Raw genomic sequence first — 22388 nt, 5'->3', positions numbered from 1 at the left:
AGTATCAGGTCAGGTAAATATAAACATGTGTGATATCCACACAAAAAGATAGATTTCTCTGATAAAAGCTCATTAAACCATTTCTATCAGCACTAAACAGCTGAGACCACAAACTATTAAAACACAGCAAAATGTAAACAGAAACAATGGATCCACCTGTTCCCCCAACGGCAGGAACACAGACCAGCCATGTCTGTACTGAAAGCAGAAAACCAGGATTCACTGAACATGAAGCAGAAGAAGCAAAATTATGTTTCAATATCATTAATTCTGCTTGAACTTTGCTGTCTGGCTTCCAAAACTTCAATCCACTGGGATAAAACCATTTACTGGAAAATTACATTTCCCAGAGTCCTTTGAGAGCAGTTTCCCTCTTTTCTGCCCAGTTACATGGATTTGACTGGATGGAGACACATGTCAGTCATTCTGTGTCCCAGATAGTTCCCTCCTTACCACAGATAATTGGTGAAATGGATATAATAGTGAATATTAACATAATTTTACTAGATCACACCATTAAAATGAGGATTAATCATGGAAAAGGGTTTAGTGTATTTTAATGTTCATGCATGGAGCCACTGCTGTTGCAGTGTTTTCCTCCACTTTTTATCTATTTCTAGATAACATAGAAGAAGAGATGGACATGATTTTAAAGACAGCGGGAGAAAGTTATGTGTCCCAGATTCTTGATTGGACGATGTGGACCTCACTGAAAAACATCTCTTTACTAAAACCTCTGCAACTTTGTTCTGTTTTTACATCAGCATATCCACATGTTGATTCAGCACATTTTTAAAGGGTTTATACACTATAAAATGAAACAAATAAATAAATAAATAAGGCAAAGAGAAAATGCTTTTTCTTATTTTCCATCCTTAGTAAGGCAGCATCTGCGGTGATGCTTCCAACTATGATGAAATCTCAGGTGTTTGGTATTGATACCACAATGGTTTACATAGAGCATGTAATTGCAGAAAATAATCAATTCTTTTTGGACATGACCTTTTCAAGCAGAGACCCCAAAAGGACCTTTGGAGCTGAGGTTATCACATCATTGAATGTCTGACTGTACACATCTGTGTGTGCAAGCTTCTGAGAATTATGATAATGTAGTAAACACATTATGAACTAATATAAAAACAGGAAAAAATGCAGACATGAAGTTTGTTGTGAATCTTTAGATTGGCGCTGCTTTGAACTTGTTTTAACTTTTTGCTGTTTTCATCATTGACCCCACTTTTTTCTGCATTTAATGCCTCTTTCCCAGGAAATGAGATGAGTCTGAGGAGAGAGACTCGATGACAGAGAAGTTTAAGTTGACTGATTGTATTTTTGGATGCTGAAAGTTTGATTGCACTCTGAGGACACACTGATGATTTGAAGAACTGGGAGACAGCAGATGGGCTGTTGACCATGTTTGGCTGCCTTAAAGCTTACAGTGCTGGTACTTCCAGTAGCAATTCCCTTTTTCCTGATTGTCTCTTTCCACATGATTGATAGTACATATGAAAACTACAAGTTGCAATGCATCCTAAGTACACATTAAATATATTAAATAAATGCCTTAAACATCTTATAAGAAAAGCCAGTAGGGCGACATTCATGCATGTGAAATATTGAGCTTGTTCACGTAGACGTGCACATGGGGGCTAGTGACATAACACAAGAAAATAGAAAAATATTCAGTTTTTGTCGTTGTTGCATGGCACTACAACCAATCAGTGAGGGGCTTCATTGACTGACCAATAAGAGCAGGCTATACAGCACAGTCTGACAACACATCCAACATGGAAGAATAGATCATGTTAGCTGGATGTGACTTTCCCATACTTTACGATACTTCACGCAAAGATTACAGAGATAAATAAAAAGGTGGCCGCGTGACACCAGGGTGAATTTGTCTGAATGTAGGTCATGGATTTATCTGGATCAGCTCTGAGGTCTGCCATCACATGATGATATTCACCATGATGTTTCTTTTTTTAAAAATCAGATGAACTCAGGGTTGACTTTTTCTTTTTTACAATAGAGTAAACAGCAAGAATTCTGTCAGCTCAAGCAAAGTCTTCTGACTCTTCATTCTTCATGTCTTGTCTGTCACGGGCTGGTTTGAAAATGTCGAAATTCCCTCCAATATCATACCAATGAAATTTTTTGGAGAAAAGCGATCCGAGCGCGATGTGTGACACTGCCGCCGTCGCTGCTGTTTGTCGCGCCCCGTGTGATCAGTTTTACCAGGGTGGCGATGAGTTTCGCCTGTCGCTGTCGAGATGATAATAGCAACAAAACATCTGTTGAATTATGTTGTGGTACAAGATTATCTACTTTAAAAATCAAAGAAAGATGGAGATTTTATTTTGTTTTTAGTCAATGTTCATGTCTCTTACAGTCTCTGTGTTTTTACACAAGCTGTGAAAAACTGGTCGAGTTCTGTCAAAGTAGAGGTTAACGGACTGGAAAAGTAGATTGAACTCTTCACTTCAGCTCTGAATTGGTTTGAATTCAACTTAAAGGACATGGACCACTTTGTGTCAGTTGGTAATTATGGATCTTTTCAAACAGAGATGATTTGGAGTTCCCATTGGGCCCCATATTGTTCAGCACATACATGCTCTCATTAGTATAAATCATGGAAACAAACCAAATATCTGGTCAAATATGCTGAAAACTCTCAGCTCCATATTATTATCTCACCAGTGGACTCTGGACCCAGACAAAGCTTCAGTTGATGCCTTGGTTAAAATCAGTACTTGGATGTTCCAGAAGTTTCTTCACCTCAATACCAAAGATAAGCGTCCAAAGATTAGTGTCCAACTTCAGTCAGCAATGTTAAAACCAACTGATCAATTCAGAAATCTTGGTGTCATTTTGGATTTTGAGCTAAATTTTAACAGCCGTTTTAAAGCAGGAACCAAATCAGACGTTTTCCTTTTGAAAAATATATCTAGAATAAGGGAACTGATGGCTCAGCATGATTTTAAAAAACTAGTCCTCACTACTGTAATGGCGTTTTTACCGGTCTGTCTTAAGCTGGATTTATATTTGTGTGGTGACTGTGGGAGTCACCGCTGCATAATCCACGTAGGTCCGCAGAGGCTTGACAAGCACCTCTTCCAGACCCAACGTGCACCCATGCTTGCAGCACGGTTACGGTGATAACTATAAATGACGTCAACAAAACAAACTTCAACATAACTGACCTAACAAACTGACTCACCAAGGAAACGTTTGTACTGGGTGATCAGGCCATTTTGATACAAATGGGGAAATAAAAGATCTAAACAAACTCCAACAAAGACTTCATGAATCAGAACAATGCTAAACAGCAACCTACTACAAAAAATAACTTAAACAATCAAAACTCTCTAAATAAAGCAAAAATAAAACAAGGCAAAGACAATAAAAAAACTTAAACCCTTCCTGCACTTTTTTCTGATCCAATGGAATAACCTCATTTAGGGAGATCCAGAGCAGCTGGGACTCTTTTCCTTAACAGGCTGGGCCACTCCCACACAGTTTTCCTGGAACTGGCATCTCAAAAGGAAAGCCTACTAACTTAAAGCAAACCAAATTAACAAGGTGACAAAATAAGTTAACTAAATTTGTGCACCCAGTCAGTCTTTGTTTAGTTTGGCAAATGATCCGGAATGTTGCTGCTCAAATCCTCACCAAGAAGAAAATTACTCACTTTATGTGTTTTTTACATTGGATGTTTTATGGCTGAAATGTGCTGTATTAATACAATTGCCTTGCTTTTAAAAACTGCCTGGTCAGGGTCAGAAGACCATGACTTGCAGTAAAGCAGAAAAAAATAGAAACTATGTCCATGTATGTATGGAGTTTAAATATGGTGAAGGACGTAGATAAGTAGCCGTGGTGACATTAAACTGGCCTCTGCGACACTTACTTTTGGAACAATGTTTATTGGCTCATTTTTGATGATGAATCTAGTCAGCAGCCTTTTTCTTCATATACGTGCTCATTTTGATTTGAAACAGGATTTTTTGTTTTATATGATTTTATGTTTTCTGTGATGCAGTCAGCTGCAGTGTAATGACTCAAAACAAATATTGTAGCATTGTCACTGTGAGTGGATGTGGAAATTATCTGTAATTATGGACCCACCCTGGGAGAAGTCCTCATTGGTGTGGTCTTAATTAAACCTCAATCTTTTTGTTTTGTTGTAGAAACGGCACCGTCCTCAACTCCAAAGTTTTGTCAGTGACCATCAAGCCCACTCCTGCCTCCCTCTCAGCTCCTGTTGTGGTTGAGTTCTCTCATCTTTACAACGTCAGTGACAAATTAACTTGAGTTTGGAAGTGATTTTAATATCCAGCTTCTGTAATGATGTCTTTTATTGTGACTAAGGTTTTTTTCTGTTCTCCATTTCTTAGGGCACCACCAACCAGACATGTATATCCTGGGATGAGAGTGACAGGTAAAATATTTGTCTCATTGAACCATGTGAAAACATGTGAAATATGTGTCAGGATTTTACAGTAATTTCTAGATTTTATTTTTCATCTGTTTCTTATTTTTTTATTTTTTGGCTTGTTTTACATTTCAATGTTTTAATTTTTCAATATGTCAAATACTGATACAGCTCCAAACAACTGTTTGTTGAATGCAATGAAATTGTAGCACAACAATGATCATATTACCAAATGCTGTGGCATTTTAAACAATTGCATCTTGAGTTTGGACTTGAATGGAGACACAGAGTAGATGTTTCTGATGTCTGTGGAATGGCGGTTCCCTAGCCTATCAGCTTTGGATCATGCAGATTTGGTTCTGATGTGGGTGCTGGAGAAAGGTGGGATGATGGAATTGAGTTTACTGGAGAGATAGACCTGCATGTCATCCATGGAGGAATGAAAACATAGATTTTATTTACAGAAAATATCACCAAGGAGAAAGAGATAAATAATGAATAGGGCCCCAAGATGGATCCCTGGGGTACTGAGAAGTGAAAGAAGTGAGACCTGAAAAGATTTAAACCAGTCCTAACACCAGAGTTAACCACCTGCTGGTGGTCCTAAGATCCAGGTGAAAATAGAAGGGTGACTGTGGCTTTACCGTGGTGGTGTGGAAATTCTGGAACCCTCTTTCCCTGGAGTAACGCTTCATCATGGACCTGCCTCTGTTTAAGGCAAGGCTGAAAACTTTTTTTTTTTATTATTTTCAGATCAGCCTTTGACACATGCTAGTGTTGTCATAATATTAATTTTCATCATTTATAAGTGTACCGTGTTTTTATTCCTGTTTTTATCCATGTCCAGCATTTTGATCAACTCAGGTTGTTGTAAAGTGCTTAATAAATAAAATTTGATTGATTGGCTCCTCCCTGAGCCGCCACCTTATCGTGGTGGAGGAGTTTGTGCGTTCTAGCGGCTATGTTGTTGGGGGCTTATGCCCCTGGTAGGGTCACCCATGGCAAACAGGTGTCCAGGGGAGGGACCAGATGAAGTGCGACTCAAATCACCCCTATGATGATGACAAAGCAAGGACCAGGGTTTCCCTTGCACGGACGTGGGATTTCTGTGCTCGTCATGGACTGTCCATAACGAACACCTTGTTCAGACATAAGAGTGCCCACATGTGCACTTGGCACCAGGACACTCTAGGCTGCAGTTCGATGATCGACTTTGTAGTCGTATTGTCGGACTTGCGGCCGCATGTTCTGGACACTCAGGTAAAGAGAGGGGCGGAGCTGTCAACTGATCACCACCTGGTGGTGAGTTGGCTCAGATGGTGGGGGAGGATGTTCATCAGGCCTGGCAGACCCAAGCGTGTTGTGACGGTCTGCTGTGAACGTCTGGCAGAGTCCCCTGTCAGAAATAGTTTCAACTCCCATCTCCAGCAGAGCTTCATTTATATCCCAGGTGAGGCAGGGGACATTGAGTCCGAGTGGGCTGTGTTCCATGCCTCTATTGTCAAGGTGGCCAGCCGCAGCTGTGGCCATAAGGTCGTCCATGCCTGTCATGGCGGTAACTCCCGAACTGTTTGATGGACACTGGCAGTAAGGGATGGCGTCAAACTGAGGAAGGAGTCCTATCGGGCCTTTTTGACCTGTGGGACCCCAGAGGCAGCTGATGGGTATTGGTGGGCTAAGCAGAGCCCAGCTTTGGCTGTCACTAAGGCAAAAACTCAGGCATGGGAGGAGTTTGGAGAGGCCATGGAGAATGACTTCTGGACGGCTTCAAGGAGATTCTGGTCCACCATCCGGTGGGTCAGGAGGGGAAAGCAGTGCTCCGTCAACACTGTGTACAGAGGGGATGGGGGCTGCTGACCTCGACTCGGGACGTTGTGAGGCGGTGGAAGGAATACTTCGAAGACCTTCTCAATCCCACCAACACGTCTTCCAATGAGGAAGCAGATTCTGGGGTAGCTGGTGCTGGCTCTCCCATCTCTGGGGCTGAGGTCGCTGAGGTGGTTAAACAGCTCCTTGATGGGAAGGCCCCAAGGTTGGATGAGGTCCACCCAGAGTTCCTTAAGGCTCTGGATGCTGTAGGGCTGTTTTGACTGACACGCCTCTGCAGCACCGCGTGGACTGGGGTGGTGGTCCCCCTTATCTAAAAGGGGGTGTGCTCCAACTACAGGGGGATCACACTCCTCAGCCTCCCCGGTAAGGTCTAGTCAGGGGTGCTGGAGAGGAGGGTCCGTCGGATAGTCAAACCTCAGATTGAGGAGGAGCAGTGTGGTTCTGTCCCAGTCATGGAACCATGGACCAGCTCTACACCCTCTTCAGCGTCTTTGAGGGGGCATGGGAGTTTGCCCAACCGATCTACATGTGCTTTGTGGACTTGGAAAAGGCAGTTGACCGTGTCCCCCGGGGACTCCTGTGAGGGGTACTCCGGGAGTATGGAGTGCCGGACCCGCTTGTACTAGCTGTCCGGTCCCTGTACGACCAGTGTCAGAGTGCTTGGTCCGCATTGCCGGCAGTAAATCATTGCCAGTGCGGGTTGGACTCCGCCAAGGCTGCCCTTGGTCACCGATTGTTTTCATAACTTTTATGGACAGAATTTCTAGGCGCAGCCGAGGTGTTGAGGGGATCCGGTTTGGTGGTCTCAGGATTGGGTCTCTGCTCTTTGTGGATGATGTGGTTCTATTGGCTTCATTAGACAGTGATCTTCAGCTCTCACTGGAGCGATTCGCGGCTGAGTGTGAAGTGGCTGGGATGAGAATCAGCACCTACAAATCCTAGACCATGGTCCTCAGCCGGAAAAAGGGGGAGTGCTCTCTCCGGGTCTGCAATAGGGTCCTGCCCCAAGTGGAGGAGTTCATGTATCTCAGGGTCTTGTTCACGAGTGAGGGAAGGATGGAGTGGGAGATCTACAGGTGGATCGGTGCGGCGTCTGCAGTGATGCGGACTCTGCGTCGGTCTGTCGTGGTGAAGAAGGAGCTGAGCCAAAAGGCAAAGCTCTTGATTTACCCTTCAATCTACATTCCTGCCCTCACCTATGGTCACGAGCTGTGGGTAGTGACCGAAAGAACAAGATCGCAAATACTAGCGGCTGAAATGAGTTTTCTCCGCAGGGTGGCCGGGCTCTCCCTTAGAGATAGGGTGAGAAGCTCGGTGATCCGAGAGGGGCTCAGAGTAGAGTCGCTGCTCCTCCACATCGAGAGGAGCCAGATGAGGTGGCTCGGGCATCTGGTTATGATGCCTCCTGGACGCCTCCCTGGTGAGGTGTTCCGGGCACGTCCCACTGGAAAGAGGTCCTGAGGAAGACCCAGGAAACACAGGATGGACTACATCTCTCAGCTGGACTGGGAACGCCTCGGGATCCCTCTGGATGAGCTGGTGAATGTGGCCGGGAAGAGGGAAGTCTGGGCTTCCCTGCTTAGGCAGCTGCCCCTGCAACCCACCCGGTATAGGCGGCACTAAATGGATGGATGGATGGATGGCTGGATGGATGGATGGACGGATGGCTGGATGGATGGATGGACGGATGGATGGACGGGTGGATGGATGGATGAATGGACGGATGGATGGAATTACAGAACCACAGCCACACATTCTTAATTATGCTTTTCTTCCTGTTTTGTTCTGAGCTCTGTGTAATAAAGCATGATAAATGTTATTCTTCTGGGCTCATAGTTGAATAAATTTTCCCCAAAATGACCAAACACATTTATCTGAATGATTCCAGATTATTCATGTAAATGATGAGTCTTACACCAGAATAAGTCGTGGAGTTCCTCAGGGTTCCAAGCTTGGACCTATACTTTTCATGTTTTAAATGGACTATACTTTTATAGTCGTCTTCAGATGTGAAAAGACAGAAATGACAGGTTTGAACCGATGATCCTGTCTTACTGTGAGAAAACTGGTGACATGCATGAAGACATCAGGGTACTGGGAGAAAATCTAATTGAATTTCTCATAATCAGATCATGGTAGTTATCTGATAAAGAATATCAGATTATGCTGTCTACATGATCACTTGAATTGTCTGACCACTCCAGAAAGCAGGCGATGAAGAGGTTTTTGGTGTGCTTGTAGACAGGCTTGCTGTCCTGGATAAAACAAAACTGATATTTAATGCTTTTTTATTTTTTTTTTAGTATGACAGGACCATCTGTTCAGACTGTCTCAAGTCAGGTCAATGAAAAATATATTTTATTAATTCCAGTGGGAAATTATAAATTTGTCATGTACAATAGATGACATTTAGAATTATTCAGACCGTGAAAACAGCAGCAATGTTTCATCGTGTACAGCCCTTAATGACATTTGGAGCGATCCCATTTCTTCTGAAAGTTCCTTGTCTACTCAGTGTTTTTAATCTCCACAGTGAAAGCTGCTGAGTGTGCCGGACAGCTTGGCACTTCTTGTCTGGCACTATGCAAACGCAACGCTATCGCTGCTGAGACTGTGATGCAGCATGTGGAAAATTAAAAGTGTCGCTCAAAGCCTTCTTCCTTCTGCCCCCAACCCATGCAGTCATATCAACATGTAGGATGGGGAGAGTTAAGAGTCCACCGAGGGTAAGGCTGAGTGAAGAGCTGGAAAGAAAGAAACACATTAAACAGTTTAGTTTTACTTTCTCCCACGGCAAATTCAAAGCACTGCTGATGTTCTCCCTCTTCTTCTACATCCTGACGGTGGCAAGAATGGAGGAGAGGTGGAAGAAGGGAAGACAGAGGCGAGCACTTTGCAGCCTTACTGCAGTGCTGATGTGGACATTTGCATTTAGATGATTGTGTACCATTGTTACAATAGAGCAGAACATTCATCGCCTCATTCAATGGATTAAGTGAAATTTGGCTTAAAAGAAAGATAATTTGTCCAGAAAAGATAAGACATAAGGCAGATACAGAGGATCAGGGATATTTGGACAATATGTGGATATTTTCTAAACTGCCTGTTCAGTAAAAGACTAAAAGTAGAGACTTTTTCTTCTTTTTCTTATGACTTATAAAACAAGGTCAATCTTAACTTTTTTTCAGACCGATGCTCTGAGTGTAATGCTGTTTTCATTACATGATATTTAAAGCTGGATTTATTAGGTTTTTATTTTGGCCCATGACATCCAACCTATCCTACAGACCTTCTCACATTACAGCTTCCAAACGTCTGCTGTAACAAGCTGCAGAACTAAAACATTCCCATTCATTTGGCTTGAAAGTGAATGAATAATTCAGATAATTAAAAGGTGATCTAAATTAAATAGTGAATGTGGAAAATATTTATTTGAAAGCAGAAATGCACAGAAAAGCAAAGCTGTTATAAAACAGATCTGTTAGATTGAAATGGTGAGTGAGGCATCATATGTCTTTATAGTCCACTCATAATGAAAGCAGTTTTCTCAGCCAAGTTACAGAAATGAAAAGCATTTTCTTTGTTATGACTCATAGATTTCATTCTAAGATTCAGTTTAAAAAGCAGGTAAACTGATAAGTTAAACAGTCCTGAACAGTCGTCTATTGCCCACGTCAAGAGAAAGTTTATAGCTTAGGATGTTTAAGAAAGTTAGATGGAAATGATTCAGCAAAAAGAAGTGACGGCAGCATCCAGTGAAACCTCCACTGAAAAGGTTAAACAAGTAATACAACCACACAGTCCATCAGGTCAAGATGGGAAAACTGTGATTTTCATGAGTTTACAGGAGACAGTTTCAACATTTATTCCTATTTATTTATTTATTTATTTAATTATTGTTGTTGTTGTTTAACGGTAAAAAAGTGAAAAAATATCAGAGAGTCATAAATCCCATCTCTAGTCCAGGTCCTGTAGCTGCAGCACAAGCCCAGATTAACATCCCTCCACCATCATGCTGACGAGTTGTGCTGATGTAGAATTGGGGATCACAACTGTGGTGCAGTGGTTTGTAAATATTCCAAATAGTGAAAATGCATTTACAGTTCTTCAACACTGAGCTGGGCTGTAACCAGATCTGCAGTACATGCCACATTTGATCTTCTTCTCATTATTGCTCTGCTTCAAGCAGACAGTTGCAATTCAGCCAGTTCTGGCATCCAGCAAAAAAAAAAGTTTGCTTGCTTGTGATCACAGCTAGATCGCATGGTTTGCTACATCATTGTTATGGTGAAAACATTCCAAAGTTTGGGATGAAGCTGGCATGTGTTTGGCTCAGCAATCAGCAATTCACAACCTTAAGGATTCCGATTGATGAACCCATAATATTCTGACCAGAAAATCAGATATTCTCCACAACTCTCCTGATTTTTTCACTTTCTTACTCTGTAACACCAGTGTTCTGCCAAAACATGCTACCTTGTCGAAACGTCCTACCGCAGGCTGGATTTATAGGCTTATCTGTTGATCTGAGCTACCTTGTTAGGACAGAATACTGTGCATATTTTTAATGCAATTCACATTTTTGTGCAATCAAAAATTGTTATTTTAAAGATCATTCATTCACATATTTGTGGATGAATGATCTTCTAGGTACTCTATAGGTATGGTATTAAGAAAATTTGTTCAAAACTCAAACTATGATAAAATTAATGAAGTAAGGATAATTCAACAGTTTAAATAACCCCATCAAAGTATGCTACAGCTACCACAACAAGTAAGTATCACAACAAGTCCAGCTGTTTAAACACGGAGTTGAGGCTAGCATGGATTTATAAGCGTGTCCCTTACCTACATAGCTATGACCTTCTCATGCTGTGCACATGTGCCGAAGGCACAGGTAGCACGTCTCGATGGGTAGGATGAAATGTTAGACATTCCTTTTTTTTAAAAATCATTTTCTAATCTAAACCTTAGAATATAGTGAGTGCAATTTTTACTTTTTGCTGATTAGTGCAACTTTTAGATGGAAAACAAATTATTAGAGGAAGTTTAGTAAATTCCCTTGATATATTTGGAATATTGAAGGTTTTAAGTGATACAACAGGAGAGTTCCAGGCAATGTTAGAGAATTGACTGGAGATGAATAAATAAAAGATCCTTTCAGTGTTTTTTCTCTTTTAGCTTTTTTTATTAACCTAAATAACTTGTTTATGCCATGTTTATGAAGTTTTGCTTATTATTTTAGTGCACTCTTATATTTGCTAGTATGGTGCATTTACTGCCTGTCTGATGTTGTTGACTACAGTCACCTCTTCACTCGCTCCACTCTAGAAGTATGAGAAGAAACAGCAGGAGAGAGAGAGAAACGGAGACAATGCGGGGACAGAGATTGAATCTTTTGAGGGGCTGGTGGGGGGACATGTTCTGTGTAAAATTAAAATCCAGCTTGGACAGCAGCTATGATTAATGAGTTAATATTTGGGAAAGAAATTGGAATCTGAGGCGCCGTCCTTGTCATGTTGATAAGAGCTGTGAGGCAGCCGGGCCTTTCGCTGCTCTGCACTTCAGTCTGAAATCAATAACAAGAACATCAGCAGCATCATTCTGTCTGTCTCACTGACATCACTACTTTGTTTTCTTTTCGCTACGTCCCGCCTCATCTACTAGAAATACTTGGATTGAATGTGGTTTAGTGCCACTTCAATCTTGTGAGTGACAATGTCGTCTGAAAGCATTTGATAGCTATAATACTTCGACGCCTCTCATTCATTATATCATCCGTTTTGGTAACTTTCCTCTTGGGCATCAGAGCAGTTGATTACAAGTAGTGTTTTTAGGCAAAGCAAGGCAAGTTTATTTGTATAACACAACTCAACAAATGGGTGATTCACAAAATACAAGAATACAAGGCATATTATCTTTGTTAGAAAGCTGTGGGAAGAGAGATGATGGCGAATGAGGAGGAGGCATGAAGCAATGGGTTTCAGATGTGTGGGATTTTGTATGACTGTCCCTCAGATGTCTTGGCCACAAGTAGGACAGATTTGTTTTTTGTTGTTGAAACACATTGATCTGCAGCCCCTTGGTTCCCTTCCTACCTGAAACCAGGATGACCCAGTCAAACAATTTAAACTAGGGCTGCAACAAATAAAATAATAATAAAAAAAAAAAAAAAAGAAAAAACCTACAGAGTGAGACATCATCTTCTTTCCTATCTCTGATGAGAGTTGCACATGTGCAATAAAAACTGCCAGGAGAAAAATATGGCAGCAGTGGGACAACTTCACATTTAACTTGCAAAAATAAATTAAATACATCTGAGATTTGTAAAGCGGAACTTGCGTACCCCTAAACTACGTCTGCAATGCTCGAACATTTAAAGACAAGGCACGTCGGACTTACATAACAACCTCATGCACGATTTAAAAGCTGAAAGTGAAATTAGAGCCATTTAATAATCATTAGATACATAATCTGATTAGTTGACTAATCGTTTTAATGGTCGATGATTAATCGACTGTCAGAATAGTCATTAGTTGCAGCCCTAACCCCTTCTGGTTCTGTACCAGTGGATGCAGCTACCTGTCAGAACAGAGTACTGCTGCTATGGATGATGATGGTGATGATGATGATGATGATGATGATGATGATGATGGTGATGATGATGATGATGATGATGATGGTGATGGTGATGATGGTGATGATGGTGGTGGTGGTGGAAGCTGCTTCCACTTCACTAAGGTCCTTTTCTGAGTAAAGAGACCAGTAAGTCTGATCCATACAAACCACTTAGCAGTAAACACACTGACGGTTATATGAACACGTTAGTAGATAGCAGTAAACATGCTAACAGTGTAAAGGCACTAACCATTAGTGGTCAACACACTAGCAGTTAGCGGTCAACACACTTTCAGTTAGTTGTGAACATGCTAGCAATTAGCGTTGAACACTGTTTACAAAGATATAATAGTGAGGAAAACACACCAGTAAAATAGTTGTTTTATTACCACCTTATCTTGTCTCCTTACATTTAATGTGTTAGTTGATGACATCAGAGTTTCCAGCAGGAGAACAGCTGGTTAACAGGTTGTGTTGACTGGTTAACTGGTTGTGTTGACTGGTTAACAGGTTGTGTTGACTGGTTAACTGGTTGTGTTGACTGGTTAACAGGTTGTGTTGACTGGTTAACTGGTTTTATTCACTGGTTTAAACAGCAGATCTTAAATTCAGTTCTCTCGGTATTCCAAACTAAATCATCTTATTGAAAATGAGAAGATGATTTATAAACAATCATTTATCAACATTAACAGTGAGTCAGCAGAGCTTTGATTTTCTGTTATTGGCTGTGGGCTGATAGATAGACTTTTGGGCAGCTTCTGTGGAGGTGTTTATGGACAATATACAGAAAAAACACTACAAAGATTATTTATTTACAGTTTTTTGTCCATATGTTAATACTGAAGTTAATGCAGATGTTTGTGTCTATTAAAGAATCCAGTAATTCTGGACCTGGCTGCATCATTATGTTAAATAAAAAATCTCCCTTCAATCTTTAATTGGACCTGGTTGACATACTATCTCTAGAAGAGAACAGAAGCAGACACAGACACATTTTTTCAGTTTTTGTCTGATCCATCATTTCTCACGTCTTTTTTATTTCTCCATCAAACATAAAGTGAGGTGAATGATGCTCTAATATTCATCACAGTGCAAGAGTATAGATTTTTAATATATATTATGAGCCAGGACGTCCACCATGATGAGCAGGAGGAATCTGTCGTACCTTTACTGAGGGATCAGAACCCTCATTTTTTACAGCAGCTATTTCATAGAAGAAGAAATGATTATAAGTCCGAGTGATGAAGAGTTCCCGCTGTGAAAGAAACTACAGCCAAGAGTTCTGCAGAAAGTTGGCCAGTGGTCATTTCTTCCTGCAAAACCGTAGCTAAATCATCTTCCTGTGAGATACTAAATTACATCATTTTCATTTTAACTCTTTCTTTACTTCCTGCAGATGAACAAATTGAAAAATCTCATTATTTCAGACAAACATCTGTTCTGTTGTCTTTTTTTTTTTAACTGAAGGCAAAACGTTCAAAGTTTTAATAATCTTGGATGTAGTGAAATTTCTTTGCTATGATGTTTCATGGCAGTATGCTCATTTTTGTAACTTGCTTAATTTTATATTAAATGTTGTTTATTATCTGCTTGTTGCCACATGCAGACATGTACACCTGATGATGCCATTATAACTTACACTGAAATTAATTATGAAGAGAAATGAAAGAATTCTGTAATTAATATTTGCAGCATCGTTAGAGCAACTGTTGCTCTGATTTTTAATTCATTAAAACACATTTTACACCCTGTCTTCAACCTCATTAACATGATTTTTCACATGTCTTCAGAACAGTGTCATCTAATAAAATATGCTCAGGTCTCATCAGGCGTGTTAAACATCCTCTCAGCTTTACACTCTGTGTTGTGTAGAAATGATGGACACACCACATGCATTGGTCCAACATCCAGTTGCTTGATTTCTCTTTAAATGTCTCTTTAAAGTTTTGAAGTGGACAGTAGCATTTTCACATCTCCACAGAAACAATGCTCATTTAGAAAAGGAAAGATGGAAAGTGGAGTTAAAGACACTTACGATGTAAAACAAATGGTGGAACGCACCTTTACGATGGTTTTAAACTTCCATCCAGTGTTTTGGTTTCTTGTCTCTTCTTTAAAATATTATCATTTTTTATTTATTGTTTAAAAAAAGCTATCCAACATCCCCCGCCCACAACCTCCCCACAAATAAAAAAAAAAACAGTATTTATGTCTGTGTCTGCATTATGTGAAATCATGAATCGCGCCTGCATCCATATAGTTCCTTCTCCTCCCATTCTACCATGTCTCCTCTGTGCTGGCACACAACTTTTCATCCATGTGGCCTGTACTTGGCAGAAGACATCCTTTCATGCAGGGCTGCTAGACCAGCACCTAATTTATCCAATTACACTGTATTGGCAAGGCTGTCTGCACGCTACTGTGTGTGAGAAACTGAACCAAGTCTTATGATATCAGATTTCTGTTAGAGGTGATGTGTTACTATCAGCACTAAGTCACCTCCTGTTGTCAACACAAGCAGCAACACTGAAGACCACGCACCTGTATATGCTTATCCCCCCCCCACCATTACACCAGCAGCAGCCTGAAGCGTTGATCCAAGGCAGGATGGATCCATGTTTTCATGATGTTTCCAGCAGATTCTGATCCTAGCATCTGAATGTGGAGCTGAAATGGAGACTCATCAGACCAGCAACGTTTCTCCATCTTCTATTGTCCAGTGTTGGTGAGTGTGTGTGAATTGTAGCCTCAGTTTCCTGTTCTTAGCTGGCAGGAGGCACCCGGTGTGTCTTCTGCTGCTGTAGCCCATCTGCTTCAAGGTTGGACGTGTTGTGTGTTCAGAGATGCTGTTCTGCAGACCTTGGTAGGAACCAGTGCTGATTGGACTTCCTGTTGCCTTTCTATCATCTTCAACCAGTCTGCCCATTCTCCTCTGACCTCAACAACTGGATATTTTCTCTTCTTCTGACGATTCTCTGTAAACCCCAGAGATGGTTTTGTGTGAAAATCCCAGTAAATACTCAGACCAACAACCATGCCACACTCAAAGTCACTTAAATCCCCTTTCTTCCTCATTCTGATGCTCAGTTTGAACTTAAGAAAAACAGAAACATGAGAGAGTACAGTAGATGTCCATCCAGGTCGGTGTTCTCACTGTTCTGTCTGTAGAGAGTGGTGTGAATCAGATGCTGTGGTTTTTACAGTCAGTGGTACCAAACCAGTGTATCATCTCTGGAGGAGGATGGATATACCTTAACACCAAAGTGGTTTTGTAGTTGGCAGGTTTGTTTGTCAGATTTACATGAAAGTGGATGGATTCTAATCTGGATCCATCTCCAGAGTTTTTTTCTTTTTCTCATTGAGATTTCTGATCTAAAAGGATATGCGTTTCCAAAATGTTCTTTTTCTTTATGCCCTTTAATTCTATGGCTGCTGTAAAGCTTGTGGTGGATTTTAATAAACACTACATCACTGCTGGATTACCTAAAGTATGTCCACATTCATGGACACTATGATCCCATTAATTGCAAATTTGCCTAAATCTGAGTTTCCCACACCTGCCAACCTACAGCTTGTTGGCTCTTCTGGAGCAAATTCTTGGTTGAGGAATTGTTAATCCATCATGGGAGGATGTGAAAACAAAGATGAGCTCTGGGGGGACTAAGTTTGGGTTCGGTCTTTGTCTTAGACTTAGATTCTGCTTGTCTACTGGAAAACCCAGTGATTTCTTCTGGTTGGGTTTTAGACTGGATAAACTGAAAATGAAATTTTTTACCAGTCAAAAGTTTGGACACACTTTTCCACTAGATTTAATGGAAAAGCGTTTAAACGTTTGACTGGTTTGTATTGGTCAACAACATCTTTGAAAACAGGAACACAAACAGGAATTCACCTTTGAAAAGCTGCTACTGTAGAATGGCTGGAAATTTCACAAAGAAACTAACATATCTTGTCCATGTTGAAGGTCAGTAGGGGCCCAGCAGCAGAGCTTTGGCCTGGGGCCCCTATAGGAGGTTAATCTGCACATGCACTTTATGTGTTAAACTGGAAAACACCTGCAGGAGGGATAAATTGGATTTGTTAAGTCTGTTAAGACAAAATAGTAACCCTGCAATCTGTGTGTTCTGGTGGACGAACTGAACCATGAAAGAAAATTCTCCTCCAGGTCTTGTTTTTATCACCATCATGAATAAGGAGGCTGACATACAGACCACCAAGTATCCTTTCACTTCCACATTGTCACAGATGACTGATGAGGATGATCAGGGCCATGCCATGTAAAATGTCAGTACAACATTGTGACCTATTTAAAAATTTAAACAATCTTCCTAAAATTCTTCAAACACAAAAACTCAGTTATGAAGTCAGTGTTGGAAAATATTCTTATTTATAGTTTAGATCCATAAATGCCCAGCATGTAGATTAACATTCAGTTCAATCATGGTGATTGAACATTAAATAAACAGACATGAAATCTAAATTTTCCATCGGAGAGACTCTGCCTCTCTGAAATGCTCCTTTTATACCCAGTCATGTTACTGACCTGTTGCCAGGTAACCTGATTAGTTGTCAAATGTTCCTCCAGGTGTTTCTGGTTTGTACCAGGTACTTTTCCAGCCTTTTGTTGCTCCTGGTTCCACTTATTACAAATGTGTTGCTGCTATTAGGTTGAAAAATCTGCTCATATTTCCAAATGAAAATGATAAAATGTCTCATTTTCATCCTCTGATATGTTGCTTTTATTTTACTGGTAATGAAATTTGAATTAATGAGATTTAGAATTCATTGCTCTCTGTTTTTATTGACATTTTTACCATCCCAAATTTTTAAGTTGGTTGTAGTTGTGGTAATACATCTGATGATATGAAGCGGATACCACCGGATTTACATTGTGTGTACATCACAAGTCAAAGGTTTGGACACACTTCTAGTGGGTAAGTGTCCAAACTTGTAACTGGTAGGGTATATACCTGTAGTCTCACAAACATGTTTCACAAACACATCATTTCTTTAAGATAATAATCAATCACTCAGTCAATCAATCATTCAATCTGTGAATGGGTTTGCATAGTCCAGATGCTGGGTTAATGTGTTCTAGGACTGGTTATGTGTTGGTTCTTCAGTCGAGTGTCAAATAAACACCAATGGACAATTAGAAAAAACTCCATCAGGTTTAGTTTAAAATGATGAAGGAAAGTAGAAGAACAACAATGGTCAAAGGACCATTTTTTAGCATGTTTTTAGCTTTTTGCTACAGTTGTATTTAGTTTTTAGTCTCACTAAAACAAAAGGCATTGTTATGTGTGGCATCATGTCAAGTAAATGGTTTTCCTTTTATAGTTTCTTTACTCACATACTAGCCCTGATTTGCATGCCCCACACTCAGAAACAGCTCATTTTCAGTCCTATAATGTGTCTGCACTAACTTCAGTAACTTCTAACTTCTAACATACCTTGATATGTTATATATATATATATATATATATATATATATATATATATATATATATACTTTTGAGCGGTAGTGTGTATATATATATATATACACACTACCGCTCAAAAGTTTGCGGTCACCCAAAAATGTTGAAAAAAATGTTTTTTCCATGAAAACTCACATTTTATTAAACAAATGGGTTGCAAAATCAATAGAAAATATAGTCAAAACATTGACAAGGTTAAAAATAACGATTTGTACTTAAAATAATAATTTAATAATTAATAATTTTGCAGCAATTACAGCCTTGCAGACCTTTGGCATTCTAGCTGTCAGTTTGTTGAGGTAATCTGAGGAAATTTCACCCCATGCTTCCTGAAGGACCTCCCACAAGTCAGATTGGCTTGATGGACACGTCTTACGCACCATGCGGTCAAGCTGTTCCCACAGCAGCTCAATAGAGTTGCGATCTGGTGACTCTGCTGGCCACTCCACTATAGACAGAATACCAGCTGACTGCTTCTTCCCCAAATAGTCCTTGCATAGTTTAGAGCTCTGCTTTGGGTCATTGTCTTGTTGTAGGACAAAATTGGCTCCAATCAAGCGCTGTCCACAGGGTATGGCATGCAAAATGGAGTGATAGCCATCCTTAATATCCATATATCAATATCAATATCCATTTTACCCTGTACAAAGCTCCCACTTCACCAGCACCAAAGCATCCCCAGACCACCACGTTTTCTCCACCATGCTTGACAGATGGCGTCAAGCACTGCTCCAGCATCTTTTCATTTGTTCTGCATCTTACAAATGTTCTTCTTTGTGATCCAAACACCTCAAACTTAGATTCATCTGTCCATAACACCTTTTTCCAGTCTTCCTCTGTCCAGTGTTTGTGTTCCTTTGCCCATCCTAATCTTTTCCTTTTGTTGGCTAGTCTCAGAGATGGCTTTCCTTTGCTACTCTGCCTAGAAGGCCAGCATCCTGAAGTCGCCGCTTCACTGTTGACATAGAGACAGATGTTTTGCAGGTACCGTTTAATGAAGCTGCCAGTTGAGGACCTGTCAGGCTTCCGTTTCTCAAACTAGAGACTCTGATGTACTTGTCCTCTTGCTCAGTTGTGCACCGGGGCCTCCAACTTCTCCTCCTATTGTGGTTAGAACCAGTTTGTGCTGTTCTTTGAAGGGAGTAGTACACACCGTTGTAGGAGGTCTTCAGTTTCTTGGCTATTTCTCTCATGGAATAGCCTTCATTTCTCAGAACAAGAATAGACTGATGAGTTTCAGTAGAAAGTTCTTTTCTTCTGGCCATTTTGAGACTATAATTGAACACACAAATGCTGAAGCTCCAGATACTGAACTAGCCAAAGGAAGACCATTTTTTTTTTTTTTTTTTTTTTTTTTGCCTCTTTAATCAGTACAACAGTTTTCAGCTGTTCTAACATGATTGCACGAGGCTTTTCAAATGATCAATTAGCCTTTTAACATGATAAACTTTGATTAGGTAACAGAATATGCCATTGGAACACAGGAGTGATGGTTGCTGAAAATGGGTCTCTGTACACCTATGTAGATATTCCAATAAAAAAAAAACACCTGTTTCCAGCAATAACAGTCGTTTACCACATTAACAATGTCTAGACTGTATTTCTGGTTAATTTCATGTCATATTAATTGAAGAAAATGCTGCTTTTTATTTAAAAAATCACAACATTTCTAAGTGACCCCAAACTTTTGCGCAGTAGTGTATATATATATATATATATATATATATATATATAAAACACTGTGGGATATTGATATTTATATGTATGTGTATGAAGATATTCTCCCTGTTATTAAAAACAAGCCAGGACTGCCACTGCCTAAAGCTGTGGAATTCCACAGTCATCAATGTGAGGTGAAGTTTTCCAGCTCCAGTCTGACCCACAATCAGATGTGAACACGTGTGTATGATAAGTTTTAATTTACCTAAAAATTCCACAATTCCAAACACTTCTGTTTTATTGTGGCAATCACTCATCTTTGTTAACCTGCAAAGATGAGTGATGTCAAACATAATGTAAGTGTAGGAGTTTTAGCAGGAGACTATGTATTTATATTATTTTTAGAAGCGTGAACATGTTTGCAGTGTGCTGCTTTAATGAGTCGCCTTGCCGCATCGCGCCGCTTCACCGCCGCCTTGCCGCGCCGCTTCACCGCCGCCTTCACTTCGCTCTCTGCTCCTTCTGCAGCTGCATTCGGCTGAGATGTAAAATGGATTAAATAAACGGTGTAACGCGGTGGGATTTGAACCGCTCTCTCTCTTCTTTTTTCTTTTCCTTTCGCCGGCGCTGTCTCTGTATTCACCGCATCCTTTCTCTCTGTGTGTGTGCGTGTGTTTTTCCTCCCGTGCAGCTCTTCTCTGCTGGGATCCTGGTCTGCCAGGGGCTGCAAAGCCGTGCTTGTCGACTCATTCAGAACCAAATGCGTGTGTGACAGACTGTCCACCTTCGCCATTTTAGCACGGCTAAATCCCGAAATGGTAAGTCTTCCAACCTCCCTTGACTTCCTTGACGTTAAAGGTATCAGAGATGGTGCGTTTAGTTGGTTTTTGTAAATGCATCAGCGGCTTTCTTCTTCTTTTTTTTTTTTTTTTTCAAAGGGCGTCATTGTCCTTACATATCAACAGATCCTCCCTCTCCCTCCTCTCCTTCCTTCTCTCTGTCTCGACATGCCAAAGCCATGCTGATAAAGGCTATTACAGGATTGCCAAGGAAAAAGATGGATTTCATTGTTTATCTGGTTGTTTGTGTGTTCCAGGAGGAAATGCACACAGAAAGGGCATTTCTTCTAACCTGTGCATGAAGCTGTCAGATATTCACACAGCAGACATGGACAGTGTTGTTATAGCTGAGAATTATGGCTGTATCTCCACCACCATTATCTTATTTCATGTCACACCAGCCACTGATGCTCATATTTGCATATTTTAACATATTTGATGGTCAGTGGTGTCTCCATGGTTACCAGGCCCCATGGAGACGGCCCTGCATGGCAATTCATGGTAATCTGCACACCATTTCTCTGAGGCTGGGGGTCTACATCAGGATACAGAACACAGTGCCCCCACATCCTGGCAGCAGCTGGACACACCAAACCAGCTGTGTGTGTGTTCATGTAAATGAATGTTTAAAAAAAATCACAGCAGCATCCCTGTGACTCAAAAGTGCTCCTGTTTCTTAGGGGAGAGGCCAGTGATTTTGTGGGGAATTTGCATTCTGTGCGATTAGTTATTATTAGACTGGAAATTGCCTCAGAAGGAGTTTGTTCACTAGTTGCCCTGGTAACAGCATCGGCTCTGAGGTTTTCTTAAAGACATAGGAAGCAGTTTTCTGCCTGCACGGCCCAGAGAGCAAGGGGCTAATGAAGCAGCTCGGCTTTAGCTTCTCTCAAGAATATCCGATTCTGTAAAATAAAACAGCTTCTGTTATTTATGCACTCACCATCCACTTTATCAGGAACAACTTCTGGTACCAGGTCAGACCCACTTATTAATTCTTTATTATTAATTATTATTCTTTATTTATTATTAATTCTTTCTATTAATTCTTGGTGTGATAGACGGAACAAGGTGTTGGAAACATTACTCTGTGATTTATCTCCATACTGACATGACAGCATCACACAGTTGCTGCACATCCATTATGAGAATCTCCCGTTCCACCACATCCCAAAGCTGCTCTACTGGACTGAGATCTGGTGGCTGTGGAGGCCGTTAGAGTCCAGTGAACTCATCGTCATGTTCTAGAAAGCAGGTGGAGATGATCTGAGCTTTGTGACATGGTGACTTTTCCTGCTGGAAGTAGCATCAGAAGATGCTCCACTGTGGTCATAAAGGGATGGACATGGTTAGCAACAATACTCAGGTAGGCTGTGGTGGTTAAACCAGGCCACGCTGGTACTAAGGGGCCCAAAGTGGGTTTTGATCAAAGATAATAAGTAAGAATAAATACAGTTAGTCAGTTTATGGTTTTATTTGTGATCACGGGAAGTTTAGGTTTCATGTGTTATATTTAAAGGTCCCATATTATAC

At 40.7% G+C, this 22388-nt stretch overlaps 1 protein-coding gene across 9 annotated transcripts in view; it reads left to right on the top strand.

The window, feature by feature from the left end:
* The window catches only part of adgrb1a (adhesion G protein-coupled receptor B1a), a 180532-nt gene that overhangs the window by 119043 nt on the left and 39101 nt on the right, over positions 1–22388 (top strand). For all 9 annotated transcript variants that reach the window (XM_041987803.1, XM_041987802.1, XM_041987805.1 and 6 more), the window contains 3 exons: positions 4188–4290; positions 4395–4438; positions 20711–20837. In XM_041987803.1, the coding sequence (XP_041843737.1) occupies positions 4188–4290; positions 4395–4438; positions 20711–20837 (274 nt within the window). The remainder of the gene's footprint in view (positions 1–4187; positions 4291–4394; positions 4439–20710; positions 20838–22388) is intronic.

Source organism: Melanotaenia boesemani, chromosome 6 (genome assembly GCF_017639745.1).
Source record: "Melanotaenia boesemani isolate fMelBoe1 chromosome 6, fMelBoe1.pri, whole genome shotgun sequence".
Lineage (NCBI taxonomy): Eukaryota > Metazoa > Chordata > Actinopteri > Atheriniformes > Melanotaeniidae > Melanotaenia > Melanotaenia boesemani.
This window is presented reverse-complemented; position numbering and strand designations above follow the sequence as displayed.